Here is a 24,166-nt window from a genome sequence, read left to right as displayed (position 1 = left end):
TCATTCATTACGTTAGATTGCTTCACTGAGAATTTCATATATAAATGACATTTAGAAGGAAGTGCCTTTTCAGCTTCTGAGTTTAGTGCTTTCTGCAAATGAAAATACTTGTAAATGCAATAAGTTCAGAGTTGAAGGCCATTTATTTCTATTTAAATTGAGAAACAAAAAGGAAAAATGAACGTGCAACTTACAAAATGTATCTATTAAGACTGGAGACTTACATTTAAAGACTAATATTGCATTTAAAGACTTATAATACTGGAGCCTGGCATTTAAAAGCCTATTTCTTTGAATGAAACAAAGATAAACTTTTTTTCATATTTTGAACACAAAGCTGATAGCAACATAACAACTGCAGAGTTATTCATCTGTCTTGGTGCATTTTCTGTTGCTGTAACAAAATACCCAAGATTAGGCAATTTACAAAAGATACAAATTTACCTAGTACATACACAGTTCTGGAGGCTGGGCAGTTACAAAACAGGAAGGAGGCACCCGATGAGCATATTCTTGCTGCATCACACGCCAGGGAAGGAAGGGTGAGAGAATCACAGCATGACTCATCAAGCTTACTAGTTAGTTCCTATCTCTCTTACTTTCAGAACTTATTAATGCTACCATAGTTTTACACTTAGGATCTATCTACTTCTCATGCCAATGGCTCCATCTCCAAATCTACATGAATTTGTGGATTAAGCTTTCTTTTTTGAGATGGGTCTTACTGGGTTTGGGTCCCAGTACCCACATGATGATTCATAATTGCCTTTAACTCCAGTTCCAGGGGATCCAGCACCCTCTTCTAGCTTCTACAGACAATTAATGTACATGGTGCACAGACATACATGCAATCAAAACACCCACACATATACAATAGAAAGAGAACTAAAAGAAAACCTATAACACAGCTTAAAATGGGAAATCTGATATTTACACACCAAGCAGATGCTGGAGAAGGGACCCCTGCACTAGCTTATTCATGGTACTGTGGAGGTAGTCATTTCAGGAGAGGCAGTGTAGTCAAGCTTTATCTCCAATGAGAGCAGCCGTCACTGCATTTTTTATATCTACAAGCACTAAAGGTCTCCTGTTTCCACCAAGCAAGTGACCACCCAAGAACCAGAGTGGTCCAGGTAACTGCTTATAGCTGGAATACTCATTCATGCACCTCAGTCTATGTGGGAAAAGTGTGGGCTCCACCACACAGAAACATGAAGGACACTTACAGCTGGGACTGAGACCAACATGCCATGTCACAGATAACACGGGGCAGGTGTGTAGGTTCACATGGGCCTGTGAATTGAAGATGCACAGACACTTTGAGGATGAACTTAGTCTTTGTGGCTGCAGAGGTCCCATCCTCAGTGGGCTGAAACACTTTCCCTTAGGCCATGACATTTTTATTTTTCCTTATATTACATTTTAGCCAATAGATTTCCATATGCTCACAACAACCTGAATAAAGCTTCCAAAAATACAATGCCAAGTGCAAATACCTAATTCAGGTACCATGGTTTTCTGGGTTGCCCCCTAACCATATTTTGCATAGGCTTTGTATCTATAGAAAACTCTCAGACATGATTCACACAGGGAGACTAAAGGTATCTGAAACACAAAGGATGAATTAGGGTTTGGTGCTAACTCCAGAGCTAGGCCAGGTACGGCCCAGCTAGGGTGATGGCTACTGGGGATTGCTTGCTAACTCTGGCATTAGGCCCATAGGAACTGTCATAATGCTGGGCACAACTGAACACTTAAGTGTCTGTTCCCCAACCTTGGTACTGCTGCTTTTTCTGCTTTCAAAGTCTGAGAGATGGGTGGTAAAATCTGACCCAGTGGACAGCATATCACATGGATCCAGGGGCCAGCATACTAGACCAAGCAGGAGAAAAAGTATCAGCAAACAGTAAACAAACCCTTAAAAACACATTCAATGAAATTACAGCAGAATCCCCCCAATCTAGGCGAAGTTGTCATCCAAGATCAGGAGACATATAGAACTCCCAACATGACCAGAAGAATTCAACATGACCCTGTGAAGAATTAAAACCAAAGAAAGAATACTCAAAGCCCTAAGAGAAAAGAACCAAGTTACTTTGAAAGGCAAACCAAGTAGCATTACATCAGACCTCTCAGAAGAAATGGTAAAGGCCAAGAGTGTTCAGGATGATGTGCTTCTAGCCTCCAGAGTAAATAATTGCAAGCCAAGGATTCTAGATCTAGCAATGTTATTCATCATCTCTTAAACAGATAAGCATAAACTAAGCAATTCCTGATCTCTAAGACAGCACCACAAAAAATACTTAAAAGATTACTATGTACAAATGAGACAGACTGTCACCATTATAAAAGAATGAACTGCACAAGTCAACCAGGAAACAACTGTAACATAATTGTAGGAATTAACACACACTTCTCAATAAGACCCTAAATGTAAATGACCTCCAGTCTCTAATCCAACATATAGTTAAATCTCCAATTGAAAAACAAAGATTGGCTTAAATGGATTAAAGACAAGATCTGCGGTGTGTGAGAACTCAGTTGGTGCAGGTGCTTTCAAGTAGGCCTCATTACCTTCAAGTAGGCCTCATTACCAGAGTCTGAACCCAGATCTCATAAGGCAGATGTTATAATTCTGCTGGCCTGGCCTGTCACCTGGGTAGCTTGTCTCTTAAAGGGACACTCACTCCCAATCCCCCCACCCCCTCGTGCAGGCAGGTAAACTGTTCTCCTCTCTTCTTTCCCTCTCTGTCCTGTCTCCTGAAGAGGCAGCCTTTCTCTTTTCTCTCTCTCTCTGTCTATCTCTCTTTTTCTCTGCACCCCCTCCATAACCCCTTACCATAATACCCACTAAATAAATAAATTCCATACCCAAGCTCTCTCTCTGCATGGCATATTTGTCTGTCTCCCACTCACCGAGGTCCTCCACACAGGGTCACGGCGCCATAACTTGGCAACCACTGATCTTTTTACCATCTCCGTAGTTCTGCCTATATACAGTAGAACCATCCCATGCAGCTTTTTCAGACTTTTTGTTTAGCAATACACTTTGAGGCTTTCATGTCTTTTCATAGTTTAAGAGCTTATACTCTGGAGCACTGAATACTATTTTATTGTCTAGATTAACACATTTTATTCATTCACTTATGAAGGGCACATTGATTGCTTCCAAGTTTTGGCACTCATTAATACAGCTGCTATAAGTATCCTTATGAAGGTTTTTTATTTATTTATTTATTAAAGATTTCTGTCTCTTCCCCACCGCCGCCTCCCATTTCCCTCCCCCTCCTCCAATCAAGTCCCCCTCCCTCGTCAGCCCAAAGAGCAATCAGGGTTCTCTGCCCTGTGGGAAGTCCAAGGACCACCCACCTCCATCCAGGTCTAGTAAGGTGAGCATCCAAACTGCCTGGGCTCCCACAAAGCCAATACGTGCAGTAGGATCAAAAACCCATTGCCATTGTTCTTGAGTTCTCAGTAGTCCTCATTGTCCACTATGTTCAGCGAGTCTGGTTTTAACCCAGGCTTTTTCAGACGCAGGCCAGCTGGCCTTGGTGAGTTCCTGATAGAACATCCCCATTGTCTCAGTGTGTGGGTGCATCCCTCGCGGTCCTGAGTTCCTTGCTTGTGCTCTCTCTCCTTCTGCTCCTGATTTGAACCTTGAGATTTCTGTCCGGTGTTCCATTGTGGGTCTCTGTCTCTGTCTCCTTTCATCGCCTGATGAAGGTTAATATTCAGGAGGAAGCCTATATGATTTTCTTTGGGTTCTCCTTCTTATTTAGCTTCTCTAAGAACCCAAATTATAGGCTCAATGTCCTTTATTTATGGCTAGAAACCAAATATGAGTGAGTACACCTTATGAAGGTTTTTGTGTGGACATATATACCAAGATAACACATGAGTTTGTATGGTTTTGGAAAAAAAAAGTCCTTTTCTCTTGAAAGTCAGTTTATTAGAATGACAGTAGATTTTATGTATCTATGTAGTGTGTTTCGACCATATTCACCCCATTATCCTTTTCTCTTTCCCTTCCCACTCACACTAATTCCCTTCCTCTTCCCAAATAACCACCCACCACACTTTTTGAAATAACTCAATGAGTTTCACTAAGGTTGCTATTCACTAGGATAGCTCACAGGAATACAGCCAAGGAGGAGTTGTTTGGAACCTCCTAGAGTTACCATTAAATGCACATAACCCCCCAGGGTGAAATGGGGCCCAGCAGTTCTTCCCTTCCATGACAGGATGCTGACAGGCCCAATCTTGTGCAAGTAATCATAGCTGGGAGTTAAGGAATGCAATAGCAAGGTCATGCCCAGGTATGACCTACCATTTACCTATTCCTCTGGCCCTCCATCCCTTTTTCTGTGACACCCCTGAGCCTTAGAGGGGTTTTATATGGACGGCTCATTATTTGCTTGCTTGTTTATTTCTGAGATGGTGATCCTCTGTGTAGCCCTGCTCTGTCCTGGAACCCACTCTGTAGACCAGGCTGGTCTTGATCCACCTGTCTCTGATTCCTAAGTGATGGGAATAAAGGCATTAAAGGCATGCGCCACCACTGCTCAGCTGGAAGTCTTTTATGGCTGAGCACTCAATCATCACTTATTCTCATTAGTTTTACTAGTTATGAGCCTCAGCAGCACTGCTGCCCACTACAAAAGGAAGCAAGTCATATCAAAGCCCACCCCAGCACTTTAACCTATGTACATATGCACAATAATCTGGCTGTGCCTTTTCATTCCTACACCGATGAACGTGAATCTTGTTGCTCTACCACATTACTATCATCCACATGTAATGTAAGGTCTGAACTAAGACTTTTCACTCTAGATGCACAGTAGCGTCTCACTGCTTTATTTGTATTTCCCTGAGACCATATGGTGTGAACAGCTTTTTGTAAGTTTACTTGCAACCCACACATCATCTTTGATGAGGTGTCTGCCGATTTTGGGCCTGATTTCCAGCTGGGCTGTTCAATTCTCAGACTATACATTCTGGGGCAAGGTATCTGCTGTGAAGTCCACTGACAGACCTATGAAGGCACACTTTATGTGATGGCCTCACAAAAACTTCTCTTTACCTCTGCGTTCAGTTCGGTTACAATCATATCAGTTTAGGCCACTTGGTGCTCATTCTGATGGGTACTCATTCTTTGAGCTTCATGAATCTGGATGCCAGGTTCCTTCTCAGAATCGGGAAATGTAACTGTCTTGCTTGCACTACTTGTACCTGCTGGTTGGTGGAGTCATGTCATTTTAGGTCCTCTTCATTTCAATTACTTTTTCTTTTGCTTCTCTAACTTAATGAATTTCAAATCATCTTTCTCTAAGTGTCAGAGACCAGCTTCAATGAAAATGCCACCTATCAGGGTAGGGGCATGGGGATCAGAAAAACAGTAAAGAGGACGAAGACACAAGTGAAAATAATAAAACAGAAAACATAGGATAGTACTGGGAGGGAGTTCCAGTGAATACTGAAATTGCCCAGGTTTAATTTTCCACACACTTTTATACCCCAATACAGCAGGGGGAAGTGAACAAAAGACCGCTTTAACATGATACAAAGGTCAGAAGAGTTATTTGCTTCAATTCTTTGAGGTGTCAGGCCATTAGTATCCTGTTGTTTAGGTAGTGAGCCACCCTGTGTGGAAGTATCCTGCAGGCAGTCACTCCTAAGGTCAAACCTCCTCTTTCAAAAGAAGGAGCGCAAGTATTCTTGAATATCCTGACCACTGGTCAGGGTGGAATAGATCTACCTGTATGGGCCATCTTAATGTCAAAAGGACCAAGTAACCACACCTTGGTCAGAATGTGTAGCCCTGGTTATATAAACAATTCTGAGCAACCTCAAACTCTGACCTTCAGACAAGGTGGAAACAGGCTCACATTTTTGGGCCTCCATTTTAAGGTCACTGATGCATCTGCTTGATCATGTCTGCTATTGACCTCACTGATAATTTTTACTCTATTATTTAGCCATAATATTTCTCTTTGGTTATTAAAATTATTCCATGCTTTTTGCATTTTCAATGTATTTATGTACTGACTTTTTGATTTCATTTAGTACTCCCCTACCACCTTCTTTCTGAGATAGTCAGATAGCTCAGACTAGTCTTTTAATTGATTTTATTGAGCTATACATTTTTCTCTGCTCCCCTTCCCTTAAACCCTCTCTTGTGGTCCCCATGCTCCTAATTTACTCAGGAGATCTTGTCTTTCTCTACTTCCCATGTAGATTAGATCCATGTATGTCTCTCTTAAGTGTCCTCAATATTGTCTAGGTTCTCTGGGATTGTAATTTGTAGGCAAGTTTTCTTTGCTTTGTGTTTATAAACCACTTATGAGTACATATGATAATTGTCTTTCTGGGTCTGGGTTACCTCACTTAACATAGCGTTTTCTAGCCCCATCCATTTGCCTGCAAATTCCAAGATGTCACTTTTTTCTGCTGTGCAGTACTCCATTGCGTAATTCTTTGGTCGAGAGGCATTTAGGTTGTTTCTAGGTTCTGGCTATGACAAACAATGCTGTTATGAACATAGTTGAGCACATGTCTTTGCGGCATGATTGAGCACCCTTTGGATATATACCAAAAGTGGTATTGTTGAGTCTTGAGGAAGATGTTTCCTTATTTTCTGAGAAATCACCACACTAACGTCCAAAGGGGCTGTACCAGCTTGCATTCCCACCAGCAATGCAGAAGTGTTCCCTTTACCCCACAACCTCTCCAGCATAAGTTGTCATCAGTGTTTTTGATCTTGGCCATTCTTATAGGTATAAAATGGAATCTCAGAGTTGTTTTGATTTGCATTTCTCTGATGGCTAAGGATTTGGGCATTTCCTTAAATGTCTTTCAGCCATTTTAGATTCCCCTGTTGAGAGTTCTCTGTTTAAGTCTGTACTCCAGTTTTTTTTTTTTTTTGATTATTTGTTCTTTTGATGACTAATTTCTTGAGTTCTTTGTGTATTTTGGAGATCAGACCTCTTTCTGATGTGGGTTTGGTGAAGATCTTTTCCCATTCTGTAGGCTGTCATTTTATCTTGTTGACTATCTCCTTTGCTTTACAGAAGCTTTTCAGCTTCAGGAGGTCCCATTTATTAGTTGTTTCTCTCAGTGTCTGTGCTACTGAGGTTATATTTAGGAAGTGGTTCCCTGTGGCAATGTGTTCAAGTGTACGTCCCACTTTCTCTTCTATAAGGTTCAGTATGGCTGGCTTTATATTAAGGTCTTTGATCCATTTGGACTTGAGTTTTGTGCATGGTGATAGATATGGGATCTATTTTCATTCTTCTACATGTTGATATCCAGTTATGCTAACACCACTTGTTAAAGATGCTTTCTTTTTTCCATTTGATATTTTTTGATTCTTTGTCCAAAATCAGGTGTTTGAAGATGTGTGGATTAATATCCGGGCCTTCGATTTGGTCCCATTGGTCCTCCTGTCTGTTTTTATGCCAATACCAGGCTGTTTTCAGTACTGTAGCTCTGTAGTAGAGTTTGAAGTCATGGATTGTGATGCCTCCAGAAGTTCTTTTACTGTACAGGACTGTTTTGGCTATCCTGGTATTTTTGCTTTTCCATATGAAGTTGAATACTTTGTTTTCGAGATCTGTGAATAATTTTTCTGGGATTTCAATGGGCATTGCATTGAATCTGTAGATTGCTTTTGGTAAGATTGCCATTTTTACTATGTTAATTCTGCCTACCCAAGAGCATGGGAGGTCTTTCCACTTTCTGATGTCTTCTTCAATTTCTTTCTTCAAAGATTTCAAGTTCTTGTCCTACAAGTCTTCCACTTGTTTGGTTAGAGTTACTACGAGATCGAGATATTTTATATTATTTGTGGTTATTGTGAAGGGTGACGTTTCTCTGACTTCTTTCTCAGCCCATTTATCATCTGTGTACAGGAGGGCTACTGATTTTTTTGAGTTAATCTTGTATCCTGCTATATTGCTGAAAGTGTTTATCAGTTGTAGAAGTTCCTTGGTAGAATTTTTGGGGTTGTTTATGTAAACTATCATATCATCAGTAAATACTGAGCGTTTGACATCTTTTCCAATTTGTATACCCTTGATTTCCTTTTGTTGTCTTATTGCTCTAGCTAGGACCTTAAGAACTATATCAAACAGATATGGAGAGAATGCTTATCTGGTCTTGATTTAATTTTGGTAAGTGGTATTTATCCAGAAAGTTGTCCATTTTAAGTTTCTAATTTTGTGGAGTGCAGGTTTTCAAAACCTGCTTATTTTCTGGACTTACTGCGTCTGTTATGTCCTCCTTTTCATTTCTGATTTTATTAATCTGGGTATTTTCTTTGGTTAGTTTGGGTAAAGGGTTTGTCTATTTTGTTGATTTTCTCAAAGAACCAACTCTTTGTCTCACTGATTCTTTGTATTGTTTTCTTTGTTTCTATTTTGTTAATTTCAGCTCTTATTTTTTTTTTTTTCCCGAGACAGGGTTTTTCTGTAGCTTTGGTGCCTGTCCTAGCTCTTGTAGACCAGGCTGGCCTCGACCTCCCAGAGATCCACCTGCCTCTGCCTCCGAGGGCTGGGATTAAAGGCATGCGCTACCACCGCCCGGCTTCAGCTCTCAATTTGATTATTTCCTGCCGTCCATTTCTCTTTGGTGAGCTTGCTTCTTTTTGTTCTAAAGTTTTCAAATGTTCTGCTAATTCACTAATGTGGGATTACATTAATGTAAGCATTTAGTGCTATGAATTTTTCTCTTAAGACTGCTTTCATTGTGTCCCATACATAAATTTGGGTATGTTGTATTGGTCATTTTTATTGAATTTTAAGAAGTCTTTAATTCTTCCTTTATTTTTCCCTTGATCTCTTGATGCTTGAGGTGAGCACTGTTTAATTTCCATGTGTTTGTGGGCTCCCTAGAATTAGTGTTGCTATTGAATTCTAATTTTAAGCCATCGTGATCCAGTAAGATACATGGAGCTATTCCAATTTTTTGTACCTGTTAAAGTTTGTTATTGAGTATGTGGCCAATTTTTGAGAAGGTTACATGAGGTGCTGAGAAGGTATATTCTTTTCTGTTTGGATGGAATACTCTACAGATGTCTGTTAAGTCCATTTGAGTCGTAACATCTGTTCTTCTCTCATTTCTCTGTTTTTTGTCTGACTGACCTGTCCAGTGGTGAGAGTGGAGTATTTAAGTTTCCCACTATTAAGTGTGTGGGGTTTAATGTGTGATTTAAGCTTTAGAAGTGTTTCTTTTACATTTGGGGGTGCCCTTGTATTTGGGGCACAGATGTTCACTATTGAAATTTCCTCCTGACAGATTTTTCCTGTGACTAATATGAAATGTCCTTCTTTGTCTTTTTGATTGACTTATTTTAGCTTGAAGTCTATTTTGTTAGATATTAGGATAGCTACACCTGCTTGTTTCTTAGGTCCATTTGATTGGAAATTTTTTTTCCAACCCTTTACTCTGAGTCAAAGTGTCTTTAAGGTTGAGGTGTGTTTCTTGTATGCAGCAGAAGGAAGAATTCTGTTTTCAGATCCAAAAAACCTGTGTCTTTTTATAGGTGAGTTGAGTCCATTTATAGTAAGGTATATTAATGACCAGGGATTACTATTTCCTGTGAAGTTAGTTTTCGTTGTTGGTGATGTTATTTTGTGTGTTTTTCTCTTCTTTGGGATTTGCTGCTGTGAGATCATCCACTGTCTGTGTTTTTGTTGATGTAGCCAATTTCCTTGGGTTGCAGTTTTTCTTCTAGTACTTGTATAGAGCTCAGTTTGTGGCTAGGTATTGGTTAAACTTGTTTTTGTCATGGGATATCTTGTTTTGTCCTTCTATGGTGATTGAAGTTTTGCTGGGTATAGTAGTCGCCCAGACTAGTCTTTAGCTTGCTCTGTAGAGTAGGCTCTCCTTAAATTTGTGACCTCCCTGCTTAAGCCTCCTGAGTGTTGAAATTAAAGGCTGCACCATTATGTTTAGTTCTTCAAGCTGTGTGTGGGTGCCTGTATGTAATATATGTGTGTGCCTTGTTTTCTGTAACTTACTGAGTTTCAAGATGATTTGAATTTTTTGCAAGCAATTAATAAAAATTCATTTGAGTTGATTGCTATAACGTTTATTTTCTTTAGACTGTGTCGTGTCTTGATTTGTTCACATATTTACATAGTAGTCCTGCCTTATCTGTAGGAAAACATGTTCTAAGACCCTGGCCCTCACAGATTGTGCAACCATGGATACACCAAACTTCTTATAGACCTTGTTTTTATACATCTGCGTACTGATGACAAAGTTTAATTTATAATTAATGATAATAATAATGAAAGAAAAATTACAATAAACAGTAAAGAAAGCTGCAAACATGTTCTCTTTAAAGTGTAGTTTTTTTTTTCTGTCTTTGAGAACGCCTGGGTTCTTCATCCTGTCAACTCTTCCTGACTTCATAATATGCTTGTCAATATTGTTTCACAGCTTCAGACCATCTGTCCTTCCAGATGTCATGCCTTAGTGCTTTTATTCTTTGGTACATTTATGAAAGTGTGTTCTACTGGGAATTGTAATGTTTAACCTTGACTGTCAACCTGATGAGATTTAGAGTCATCACAGAAGCATACTTTTATAGCTTCTCTGCGGTATATCTGGACTGTTGTTATCACTCCTCCTGTACTTGTGCTTGGGGTTGTTATTAAGTAAAGTATAGGTTACTTAAACTTCAGTACAGTGGTGTTTAGTCCGTCAATCTGATAACCTCGGTGCCTAGTGAGTGACTCGTAGGTGGGCAGCATACACAGTCCAGATGTGCTGGACAGATGCATGAATCATGTCCTAGGGCCAGAACTCAGTAGTTTAAAATTTTATTATTCTATCAAAAATGACATGTGATTTAAAACATGTTTGAAAATTTCCATATAGTATTTTTAGATGATGGCTGATGGGCAACTGAAATACCAGAAAATACCAGATAGCAAAGTAATGCATACAGAGTGATCATATGATCATGTTGGTGTCTGTGCATTTAAAGAAAAATTACTCCAATCTCATTGATGTTCATCCTTCTTTTCTGGTCCTAGATGCCCTGTCCTGGGCATTTAGGCTCTAGAGGTCCTCTGTACTCAACAGGAGGCAAGCGAAGAGCAGCCACTTGGAGATTACACTGAGAGGCTGGGAGAAGGCCTTTCCCAGTCCTGTAGAACAGTGTCAGCTGCAATAGGAAGGTCACCTCTGTTGCTCTTTGTAGTCCCAAGGGCCTCTGCTCTATAAGTCTTTCTGCTTTCTGTAGCAGTATGAAGCAAAATAGAAATTGGCTCCTTGAGTGAACATAAAAGGCTTCTTACAAAACCAGATGGCCAGGAATACCATCCACTGTATTCTTCACTTTTACAGAAACCCCAAGAAGCGAGAGGGCGTGCGCACGAGCGAGCAAGAGAGAGATTGTGCTCTTCTTACCTATATGAGCATAAACTTAAAACATCTCTGCTTTGTGTTTGTCTATGGTACTGTTAACTTTTTAAAGCTCTCACACAAAAATTTTCACTGTGAGAAAAATGTACATATTGATGAAAAGGTATAAACACCATAATTTTGCAAAAAGATGCATACATTCACCATATCTGGTGAGTTTGTTTTATTTTTTTCTGTAGTTTTCATTTTTTCTCTTTTTACCAACACATTCCTTGAGAATTCCAAAATAATTAAAATAACTGCATACTTTTTAGTTTTATAAGAATTTAATTAACTATCATTTAAATTTAAGCTGTAATTTACCTAGTTAGTATACTGAGACTCTCAGAGATTTCTAGTTTCAGGTTCAGTTATACCATATTTTCTATGTCCTAGCACTAAAACACAATGGAACAAAAATTCTTTCTAACTATGGCATTAAAGTGTTGACTCACCTTTTGCAGTAGAACCAACAATACAACACCGTGAAGCCCTGGTGTGAAAGCACTCACTCAGTCACACGTTTGTTCTCATAGTCAGATCTACATAAGTTAGGCCCCCACAATCACCCTTACTGACAGGACTCACTGACAAGAAAGGAGTCCCACGCAGGAGGCACTGAGGAGAGAGACAATATGTCTGCTCTTACTGACAAACAGGTCTGTGTGGCTCTGAATTCTCCAGCAGCAGACTCAGGAAGGTGTAATCCACTGGCCTTTGCACTAACCCAACAAGCCACTGATATTCTGTATTTACCCTTCACCTTGGTTTCAATTAACATAAGATCACTGCCCAGAAAATTAACTACCTTTACCCCTAGAAATACAGAAAAAAAGACATGAGTCACTAAAACCAGCTCCAGAGAAAGTAATTCTTACCTGGGTGCTGGCAGGTACACTGCTGGTATTTTTGGTTTTTTGAGACAGGGTTTCTCTGTAGCTTTGGAGCCTGTACTGGAGCTATCTCTTGTAGACCAGGAGAACTCACAGAGATCTGCCTGCCTCTGCCTCCCGAGTGCTGGGATTAAAGGTGTTCACCACTGTTGCTCAGCTGAGATTTCTTTTAACTCAAGCAGTTAGATGTAAAGCAAGCACTCTGCCTTCTTCCCATGTCCACGGGTTGCTATGACTACCAAGGCTGTGTTCCCAGCCACCAGGGAAGGAAGCGGAAACAGTGCTGCTGTGTTGTTCTACAATTATTAATCATATAAAACTTCTAGCTACACTTAAGTAATGTAGTTAGTGAATGAAAACTTCTTTTTTTGTAGTGATTTCAAGTTCCATTTTTAATTAATCTTCCTGGTATCTGCTGGGGAGCTTCACAGTCACGTCTCCCCCTGCGATGTTTGAGTCAGTTTGGTCTACCCCTCGGATCCTTTTTCCCAGCTAATTTTCACTTGCTGTAGATGCCCTGCTCTGAGCCCTTAGGAGGGTGCTGAAGCTGGTCCCCCGATAATGGCTGGGCAGCGAGAGGAATATGCAGTGGGAAGAGACAGGAGCTCAGGATTCAATCTAAAGTTTTGTAGGGACAGCATTCAGTCTGAGAATTCGTGGAGACAGGGTCTTGCCCTGTTCAATTTGAGGGTTCGGTAGAGGTAAAAGGTCTTGTCTGGTGGCTGGCTCCTTTATGTCTCTGATCTTTCAGCATTCACTGCTATTATCTGACTCAGGGGATTTTATAATTAAGACCAATCAAAAATTGAACTACAATCAATAATCCTGAAAACACCCTATAATTATAGGCTGAAGTTTTAGTTCTCTTCCTTTGGGGGGCAAGAACATATCTGAAATAAAATAACGTAACTATGAACTGAATAAAGCAATTCAGCACAAAGCTTGGAAGTGGAATATCTGAAACAATGATTCACAATCTTCCGCCTTAAAAAATGGCAGAAATCAAAGTAAACTCATTATAAATTTTAAAAAAGTATGTTAATATTTATACCTCTCATTAGTTATTAAATTTTAGGGTTTGAAAACAATAAAAAAACTACTAAGTGACATTGTTAACACAATTTTTTAATGTGGGATTATCCTCTGTATGATGAGTATGTTTTATTGTCATTGGTTAATAAAGAAGCTGCTTTCGGCCAATGGCTTAACAGAGTAAAGCCAGGCTGGAAAAGATACACAGAGAGAGTAGGCAGAGTCAAAGAGAAGCCATATAGCTGCAGCCACAGAAGATGCCAGATACTGGTAGGCCACAACCATGTGGCAATACACAGATTAATCAAAATGGGTTAATTTAAGATATAGGAGCTAGCTAGGAATACGCTAGAGTCATTGGCCAAGCAGTGTTGCAATTAACATAGTTTCAGTGTGATTATTTCAGATCTGGGCGGCTGGGAAATGAACGAACAGCCTCCACTTACAGTTTTTTAGGTCCATAGCTTATACAAAGAATGCTCTTTTTCTTTTCTTTTCTTTTTTTTTTTTTTTTTTTTTTGAGACAAGGGTTCTCTGGAGCTTGTTCTGGAATTAGCTCTGTAGACCAGGCTGGTCTCCAGTTTACAGAGATCCACCTCTCTGGAGTGCTGGGATTAAAAGCATGTGCCACCATTGCCCACGTCCATAGTTCTTGATCACAGAATCACAAATGTCACTAAAAGCACACACACACACACAAAGCCATAGGCTTTAAGAAACTTCAATAACTTCAGTAAACTTTAGAAACTAAAGTTAGTGAATAAGAAACTTAGTTTAAGCCAGACATGGTGGTACACCCCCTTTAGTCCCAGCACTGTAGTGGCAGAGGCAGGTAGATCTCTGTAAATTCAAGGTCAGCCTAGTCTAGAGAGTGAATTCCAGGACAGCCAGAGAAATCCTATCTCAAAACAAAACAATTAAAAAAAGAAGGAAACTTAATATAAAATGGTTTCAATTTAAAAGCTTAAGTATCATTTATTTTTTACCATTTGAATATTTCCACTATCAGAGGTTTTAGACATTTCCAAAAATAAAGATATTAACTTATTTCCAAACGTATAAACACAACTTTTTTTGATTTTTAAAGAAAAGGGTCTTGTGTATTCCACCCTTACCTTAATCTAATTTATATAGCGAAGGCTGACCTCAAATTTGGATCCTTTTGCCTTCTCCAAGTATTGAAGCACAGGTATGTGCTACTACTGCTAATTTAAGTGGGTGTTGAGGGCTGAACCCAGGACTTCCTGTAAGCCAGAAAAACACTTAGCAAAGCTATACCCCAGTCCAACATAGTTTAAAAGAAATAGCACAGATAGAATGCAAACTACACACACACACACACACACACACACACACACACACACACACACACACTGCTATCACCAACCCAGTCTACAGTTCTATCACTACAGCAGATGAAAGCAAAACCTTACAATCATGGATGACTGGCAGTTGTTCTAAGTGATCACAGAGCCAGGAGAGCATGTGGGTACACAAACAAGTACATAAGAACAGAAGTTTAAATTCTAAGGGTGGAAGAGAAAAGGAGAGCTAAGGACAAAACGTGGAATGCTACTGTGTACATATGCTATATATCCACCCACAAATCATTTAAATTCCTGCCCCCAGCCCACCACCCCTTCGCAGGGATAGCTGATTTCAGAGTGAATCAGCTGCTCCCAGCTATGTTCAACTCTAACAAAAGTCTCCAACCTGATTAAGAACATTTTTAGCCTTAATAGTCTATCTTGACAAAAATCAAAGCAAGGAAGTAGAATGGCTCACTGTGAAAAGCTTAGGAAACAGAACCCTGGAATAACGCAGCCATGTTTCATACACAAAGTTTGATTTTGTATTGTTTTGTGTCTTGGGACAGGGTTGCACAAAAACTAGGCTGGCCTCGAACACGCCTTTCAACAGAGGATGACCTTGAACTCCTGAGCTCCCTGCCACTAGCTCCCAAGTACTGGGAGTCTGGGCCTGTATCATGCCTGGCTTCCTCATATGATATGATATGCTATACCTCTTGAGACAGATTATGGAAAAAACGTAACCCACACATAGACATATAATGCCTACCATTAACCACAGTCTCTCTCAGCCCTATTTAACGTAGCAACAGTGGGATATTTATCGAAAGAGGAAGGGCACTGCTCTTAGACAAAAACAATGCTATAGGACAATGTGTACATCACTTGACCTATTAAGTACCTGTTTTCAGTCTGTAAAGTGGGACAATACTTTCTAACCTGAATCTGACTGATAGCGTTAGAGGATCAAATCAGAAAACCACTACAGTATTTGTAAACTGCTACAATTACAACTACATAGGGTTCTTCTTTTTTAAACTTTCTCCCAAATTATGAGTGTCACTGTAAGGGTGGAATAAATATCCAGAAACAGAAAATACAAATATGGTTTGAAGGACACTAGACTTTCATAGGACGATAATGAAATACTGATTAGGATATGGAGTCTGTCCCGGAGTCTGAACATGCGTTATGAGCTCTAGGTGGAATTACAGTAAAGTCCTGATGCAAAACGACATTTCCATACTTACCCCCTTCCCCCACGCCCCAAAGCCCGTGGCCAGGTCCTTTCCCCACCCCATGTTATACTGCGTTACTTTTGTGTGAATCACTGGGAATAAATTCAGTCAGATGATACACAGGGAGGGGCTTCAACTCTGCTATCATCTTCCCCAATAACTTTTTTTTTCCTTTTCTCGAGACAGGGTTTCTCTGTGAAGCTTTGGAGTCTGTCCTGGAACTTGCTCTGTGGACCAGGCTGACCTCGAATTCAGAGGGATCCACCTGCCTCTGCCTTCCGAGTGCTGGGATTAGAGGCATGCACCACCACCGCCAGGCTAAAGATTGCTTGTAGCTTAATTCTTGTGGTTATGGACATAAACTACTCATGACCTCACTACGAATTACTATTGCCAATGGTTAGGTACAGAATTCAGAACACCTTCTTGTTTCTTGCACAGGCCTCACTCTCAACTCACAACTAACTCTCCCACGCATACTAAGAATGCCATTGCCTTGGTAGCTCTATTCCATGGCCAAGAACGGATGAATGAACCGTGCCTGCGAGGCACCAGGAATGGTGCTTGATAAAGTGTCACAAAGTCCCGTTATCGCCTCTTGTCTCAGGAAATAGCTGGGTCAGGACCGGCAGCTGCATCCACGGAAGGACGGCGCATCCCACGGGATCTTTTCCCACCCTCGTGGCGCCCACGCAAGCCTACCTGTTGTTTCGGATGCTGAGCAGCACGCACAACACCAGCTCCAAGTAGATGCGCAGCACTTCCAGCCAGCGAGAGGAGAGCTGCAGGGCCTCTCCTTCCTCCCCTCCGGTGCCTGTGTCCGTGCCGCCGTCGCCCGGTCCGCCGCCTCCGCTCAGGTAATTCTCCGCGGCGAACTCAACGCGCAGCTCCCGCACGAACCAGCCGCACTTGCGCATGAGGAACTCCAGGCGCGGCTGCTCCGCGGGCGAGACGCGGAGACAGAGGCGGAGCTGGGGCCACAGCGCCGGGTAGAAGAGGCACTCGCGCCAGTGCGAGCAGGAGGCCGAGGCCCGCAGCCGGTCGGGCGGCGGCAGGAAGGAGAAGATGTGCACGATGAGTTCGCTGGGCAGAGACGCGGCGCCGGCCGCCTGCCCGCACAGAGCCATCCGGCCCCGCCGCCGGCCGCTCGTCCCCGGCCGCCCGCGCAGTCCTCGCAGCAGCCCCCGCAGCCGGCGTAGCTGCCGCAGCCGCAGCCGCTGCCGCCGCCGCCGCCACCGCACCACCCGGGCGGCCCCGGCTCGGGTTCGCGCTCCCGGCGGTCGGGGCTGCGGCACTGACAAGAACAACAACATCAATGACAAGGAAGAAGGGGGCGGAACCGTCGTGCGCTTCGGCGGAACCAAGTGCGGCGAGGGCGGCGGAGAGGGGGAAGAGCTCGGGCGGGGAGGCCGGCTGCCCGCCAGCCGCCGCTCTTCTGCACCGCACGCAAGGACGCCCCGGTCGGTCCACTGAACAACCTCAGAGCCCTCGCTCCTACGGACCCAGGGTCCGGAGGCGGCCGCGCTGCCCCGGAGGAAACCGCGACTCTCCCCGGACCGGGACGCGGAGGCTCGGTAGTGGTAGGGACTGAGCTTGACGTCAGCGGAGAGGGGCGGAGCCTGGCGCGGCCGGGCGTGACTTCCGGAACCGGGGAGCTCCTGGTTGCCTGGATCGCGAGGCACGTGATCCAGGACGCCGGCAGGCCGAGGGGCGGGGCCGGCGGCGCGGGGGCGGGGCCACGCCGGCGGCGCCACTCGCGGGCTCGGTCCGGCCCCTGCAGCGGCAGCGTGCTCGCGGCGGGACCCCGGCGTGAGGCGAGACTTGCCGACGCGCCCTCATTCGCCCGGCTGAGGTCGCCGAGCCCCCGGGCTCGCACCAGCGACTTTCTCCGTCCTGCCTGCTCCGAGAGGGCGGCTCTGGGCGGCGCGCGGACCCGCCTCCTCCGCGCACGCCCCAATGCGGAACGAGTGACGACAGCGCCACCCTTAGTCTTTCGAGGGGCAGGAGGAAAAAAAAATGGCTAACGATTTTCATCTGAGGGGCGCGCTACCCGGACTTCAAGGCTCTCTGGACCCTTGTCTGCAAAAGTTCTGTGTAATTAGGATGTTTTATTAATAGCTAACTATCGTTTAGTGGCAACAACAGCAAATTAGGAAGTGAAGACAGAGGTTTTAATTTTCAGCTTCATAAAGTCACTGAAGTGTTTTTTGGAGTGAGCCGTAGACGCTTACCGTCTTGTGTATCCTTGTGCATCCACTTCCCTAACAGTGTACCCCTGCATATAAAAATAACACGACTTAAAATAAATATTTTAAAGTTAACTGATACTCCTGAAACAAGTTGGGGAGGAGAGCGTTTCTTTAGTTTGGTACCCCCCCAAAGAAAGGAATTTTCAAAACATAGTGCCTCAAATTCTCAGCATGTGAAGTAGCTCACTCATGTTGTAAGAGGCAGCGAAATCAGAAAGGAATACGATTTTATATAATAATTGGGGATTGCTCAGCGCAGTCTGCTGCTTCAGACTCTTGCACACACTAAGAAACTAGGTATTCTAGATGTTTTTAGCCTTATGAGAGCAGACCTTCTCTCCTTTCTTTTAATACGTTTTGGTGTCATGAACCTAATAAGCTACCAATAATAGCACCCTGCTATCTCTGAATTTCCATCTGCTCACTTGGTACTTTTAATAAAAATATATTCAAGATAGGTCACTTCTCTGAACTCTTGCCTATAAAATTCTATATAGTTATTATGTTTTATTAGCATTCTATGAACATTAAGTGGTAATAGTAAATTAGGAAATGAAGACTTGGGTTTGAATTGCAGTTTCAGGGTCATTTGAAGTGTTTTGCAGAGAACCATAGACTTGAGCTTCTCTTTAGTGTACATCTATCTCTGTGACTGGCATTCTTGGTTGTCAACTTGACAATATTTGGAATGAACTATAATCTAGAAATGTAGGCCATACCTGTGAGAGATATTCTGCTTTGTTTGAAGCAGGGGAATCCACTTCTAGTCTGGACCTTTGAGGTAGGAAGACACACCTCTGTTCCAGATCTCTAGGCAGGATGACACACTTTTAATATGGGCCACACTTTCTGCTGGAAGCCTATATAAGGACATGGAAGAAGGAAGGTTGGCTCTTTGCCTGCTTGCCCTTGACTTGCTAGCCCATCCATTCCTTCCCTAGCATGGAAGCCTGCTTTGGGATTCCAGCATATACTGAAGACCATTTGAAACACCCAGTTTTGTGGGACTGAGCAGCTACTAGAGTTTTGGACTCTTCATTCACTGCAGCCTGTAAGTCATTCCAATAAATGCCACACACACACAGCCAGGTGGTGGTGGCATATGCCCTTAATCCCAGCACTTGGTAGGCAGAGGCAGAGCCAGGCGAATCTTTGAGTTCAAGGCCAGCCTGGTCTATAGGGCTAGTTCCAGGACATCCAGAGCTGTTGCACAGAGAAACCCTGTCTTGAAAAAAATTACACACACACACACACACACACACACACACACAGAGAGAGAGAGAGAGAGAGAGAGAGAGAGAGAGAGAGAGAGAGATTGATTCCATAAGTTCTGTGACTCTAGAGAACCCTGACCAATACTACCTCTATAAAAACACATTGCAAAGATAACTTCACAGGTGACAAAAATGTTTGAACATCTTCTGACATTCCATATTCAAATGTACAATTATTTCCCCCAAATGATTCTCTTTTTGGCTTTTGCAAGACAGGGTTTCTCTATATAGCCCTGGCTAGACCAGATTGGCCTTGAACTCAGAGATCCACCTGCCTTATACAAACCAGGAACCAACTAACGGTAACATTTCCATTTATTTAGTTATATTTTCTTTTCCTCCTTTAAGTAATCTGGGAAGTGTTTTTGTTTGTTTGTGTCCTTAAATGTCCATTTCTCCCACTAACTAGACTCTTAATGGGTCTGACAAAGATTCATAGCATAGTTTTTGCCCGAGTAACTTTTAAAAGTCTAACTTCCTTTTCTTTTATTGCATCTACAGTTATTAGTTTGTATTATTCTGTAGACTTTAGAAACTTTCTTTCAAAAACTAGTAATGTAAAATAAAAAAAATCCAAAAACAAAATTAGTAACAGTTAATGGTTAATTGTTTTTATTGCTCATTTTGAAAGTAAGGCCTTGGAAAATGACAAATGAATTTTTCTTGGTTTTGGTTTTTCTGCATGTTACTATTTATTCATGAATGTTTTATAGAGTTGAATCAATCATTGCTTCTCAAATTCTGGTGCTTTCAGAATCCCCTTTCAAATAATTTTTTTTCTGTGATTATTACAGTTTTATTTTTTTAAGTTCTCTCCCTATTGTATGCTTGACAACTGATGGATTCTGGGAGAGGAACAGTTCCTGCCTTCAGTAGCGTACCAGGTAGTGGGCCTGTCAGACTCCAGTGATTAGCTCCAAAACTATGGCTGAGGATATCTAACTTAACATCAGTGCAGCCATGACAGGCTGCAGGCTAACAATACTAGGACTAGGCCTCACCTTTACAATAACCAGGAAAACCCTCAGTCTGTACTGTGAGGGGGCGTGTGTGTGTGTGTGTGTGTGTGTGTGTGTGTATCAATCAGAATTGAGACAAGAAAGTACTAGATGCTCCAGAACATTAAGAACAACATACATAACTTGTATATAGGTTGCCAATTTCCTTACAGCAACACAAGTATCAATGCCTGTTTGACAAGACTCCTGCTACCCTACTCCTGTCCAATCAGGGGTCCAACCCCCATCTGAATCTGGAATTCCCCTCCCCCTCCCCGTCCTATACTCTTTAAAACCCCTGCCATAACAGAGCTCGCTGCTCTCCCTAGAGCCCAAGCTCAAGCTTGAAATAAAGGCTTGTTGCTTTTGCATATGGACTCAGACTCCTTGTGGTCTCTGGGGGACGCATGACACAGGCATAACACCTGCCACACAGAGAGCCCTGCATACAACTAGCGGATTACAAACCAAAACCAAAGAGCATGAATTCTGGGAGGGCTCTGTGAGTGAGAGGGAAATGAAAGAAGGTGGGGAAGAGAGTAAACAGAATGTACTAAAATATGTAGGAAAGGACAAATTTAATCCATAAAAGAGTAAATAGAAAAATTCCTTGAGCAGTTTCAGGAAAGTGAGTGGGAAGCTGAGGCCGAGCGAGTTTCCTTCTTTCTTCTTTTCTCAGTTGGCTGTGGTCTAGCTGGGTGAACTTTAAACAAGTTGCTTAACCTGTTCGGTCTTTGCTTTTTACTGGGCAGGGATTTCTGCAGCCCTGTTCTTTGACTCTTAAAAACACACACCTACTGTTCTGTCAAGGCATATTTTACATGCCATAAAGCTTCCTATTTCACGTGTTTAACAGGATGATCTTTAGTAATTTTGTCAAGTGATGCAACCATCACCATAATTCAGATTCAGGACATTTTCTTCCCATGAAAAAGGTTCTATATATGGCTAATCCCCACTTCAACCATTTCCCAAACTATTGTGTACATTTTTGTCTACGTTGCCCCTTTTGGACATTTCAGATGGAATTGTACACTATATGACCTCTCAGATTTCTGTTACTCTGCAAACTATTTTGAGGTTCATTCATGATATACCATACATTCCATTATGTTACAAAGTAGCATTCCATTCTCCATTTTTGTTGATGTTGATATGCCTACCCAATAATAGATAGATTTTTAAATTGTTTCCAGACCAGGCTGGTATAAATATGCTGCTTTTAATTTAAACTAGCAACTGATCCCAAGAACATTTAGAAGTAGTGGCATAATATCATTGCAGGTCACCAAAATGTATCAAAAAGCTGCGAAGGCAAATATACGCTGACTGGTTTGTAATTGGTAGTTTTTCCTTAGACTCTTACTAGCAATGTGCTGCCTTCTTCTTGGGCAGTATTAATGCTTAGGCTTTAATAATTAAGAATGCTATCTAAATAAAATAAAAGCTATTTTGCTTAAAAGTGTTTCTAGGTGTTATGTTTGTATTTTTCTTTTCTTATTAAACAGTGATGATAGGAATACTTTTATCTATAACTGTGAACTAAGAAATGAATTAATGAGCTATGATCATGGCCAGTTATAATAAGAAAACAGTAAGTTCCAATAGTGACACAGAATTATCAAAGCAATATACTTAATATTAATTATCTATTGAGTATGTGTACTTTACACATTATTTCTTTTGACGTTATGTATGCATTTCATTGCTAAAGGAGCAATGTCAAGTTACAAAGGTCAGGATAAAATCACATTTCATGAAGTTATGCAACCTGAGCTATGTATGATTCAGAGTGTGGGAGGAGACACTGGTGTTATGAAGCTCATAAATACCTAGTACTACTGAGTTCCAGGTTCCAAAAGGGACATTTTGTCACTATGGCAACCACCATGCTTATTTGGCTCTGAATCCCTGGCAACGCATGGTTGTTAGGACTACTTCATCCAGGTAGATGGACTGGATTGTATTACCTGTCTGTCGACATCCAATGAGTCTCTTTTTTCATGTCATTCTTTTTAGAGATGTATTCGTTGTTTTGTATTATTTTTCCAAAAGATATTTAAGTATTCAGTGTTTTCATATGCTTCTTTTTAAAACATGCTAAGTTTAGTGCTTTTTTCCAGTTAGGTAACAAGGGTTTCCTCCCATTATTGCTTAAACTTAGCAACTTGTTTTGAATTAGATATAATTTTTATAATACTAAATTTCGTGAATTGATTTCTTCTCTGTCTTTAGCTGAAATTGCTGAGGGAATGTGCTAGGACCATCTTAGGGACGCACATAGGTTACAAATCATTAATTGATTTGATTGGCTGAGCATAGAGGACTGACATTATATGCAGTTCTTTGGACAGATGGGCCTGGAAATAAGGCCTGAGAGAACAAAGAGCCTTTTTCAGAATGGATGCGATAGGCCTGCAACTACTCTCCAGTCCATTTTGTACAGTAGATATCATGGCTCAGTTATTTTTTATGCCAAGAAGCCTATATTTCTACATTGAACAAAGGCGGCCCAAGACGGACACCCCTGGGACAGATCATATTGTAGGAACTGTTAATTCTACGAGTCGAGAATAAGACCACAGTTTAAAGCCAAATTTGAAGGAAGCTTTAATTAAACAGTGGTCTGGTCAATGGACTCTGGCCAGGTTCATACCTGGGTTCCCAGAAAGTGGCCCTAAGTCACACTTCATATGGGCTTAAAGTATTTCCCATCAGTTCCAGACAAGGGCAAGTGTATACCTGACATATTTCCTGCCTACTTACTTCAACCAGAGGCAAGTATACAGCCTGATTTATTTCCTGCCCGTGAACCTCCTGCTCACTTGTGATCAAGCACATTAGGTGTAGTTGGTCAAACAAACTCGCTTAGGGGGATGGAAAACTTGTGGCTTGTTATCTCACATAAACAATAGCCTCCAACATTTTAGGCAAGGGGTTTGCAGGTCAGAGGCATTTTTGTTTCGTGGATCTCTTAGGTTACAGTAATTGAAACAAACTGCAACTGGCTTCACAGAACTAGATTGTGTCTGTGTTGTTACTATTCATTTCAACTTGGCAGACTCTTGAATCACTGGAGATGGGCCTGCCTCTATGGGAATTATCTCAGTTACATTAACTGAGGTGGGAAGACCTGTCCACTTTTGGGTGGCATCTTTCCCTGGCTGGAATCCTGGACCACATAAAATAAAGAAAGCAAACAGCATTGCCAAGCATTCCTTGCTTTGTTTCTTGACTGTTGACACAATCTAATTAGCTGCTTCAAGTTCCTCACCGTGCTTTGACTTCCTCACCATGACAGACTGTACTTTGAACTGTACCTAAGGTATTTCTACAGGAAAAGAAGTAAAATCAGTTCCCTCGGGCATAACAGTGATTGATAATCTGGGCCGTCTTGCAGAACCTGAGCTAAGAAATAATGGGAGGAGCACATCTTGACCAGGACTTCTTAATTATGCTCCCGCCCTAGTTATTTTTCTATTAAATCCCAAAGTTTGTATCAATACCCTGAAGACAACTTTAAATTGACTACACCCTTTTGTTTATTCCTCTTCCCAGTGTATGCTTACTTTTCTTTTTCTTTTCTTTTCTTTTCTTTTTTTTTTTGCTTTGAAAAAAAAAAAAACAGGGGCCAGGTGTGGTGCCACATACCTTCAATCTCAGCAGTTGGGAGGTAGAGGCAGGTGTATCTCTGTGAGTTTGAGGCCAACCTGGTCCACAGAGTAAGTTTCAGGACAGTTAGAGGTAAGTAATAGAGAGACTT

The 24,166-nt window shown here is 41.8% G+C and overlaps 1 protein-coding gene across 1 annotated transcript in view; it reads right to left on the bottom strand.

Annotated features, from left to right (window-relative positions):
- The window catches only part of Fbxo33 (F-box protein 33), a 34,619-nt gene extending 17,289 nt beyond the window's left edge, over positions 1 to 17,330 (bottom strand). The window contains exon 1 of the mRNA XM_050138794.1: positions 16,585 to 17,330. Coding sequence (XP_049994751.1) covers positions 16,585 to 17,195 — 611 coding nt within the window. The 5' untranslated portion in view covers positions 17,196 to 17,330. The remainder of the gene's footprint in view (positions 1 to 16,584) is intronic.
- Positions 17,331 to 24,166: the final 6,836 nt, after the last annotated feature.

This window comes from Alexandromys fortis, unplaced genomic scaffold (assembly GCF_014885135.2).
Source record: "Alexandromys fortis isolate MF-2015 unplaced genomic scaffold, M_Fortis_MF-2015_v1.1 scaffold_35, whole genome shotgun sequence".
In the NCBI taxonomy this organism is placed as follows: domain Eukaryota; kingdom Metazoa; phylum Chordata; class Mammalia; order Rodentia; family Cricetidae; genus Alexandromys; species Alexandromys fortis.
This window is presented reverse-complemented; position numbering and strand designations above follow the sequence as displayed.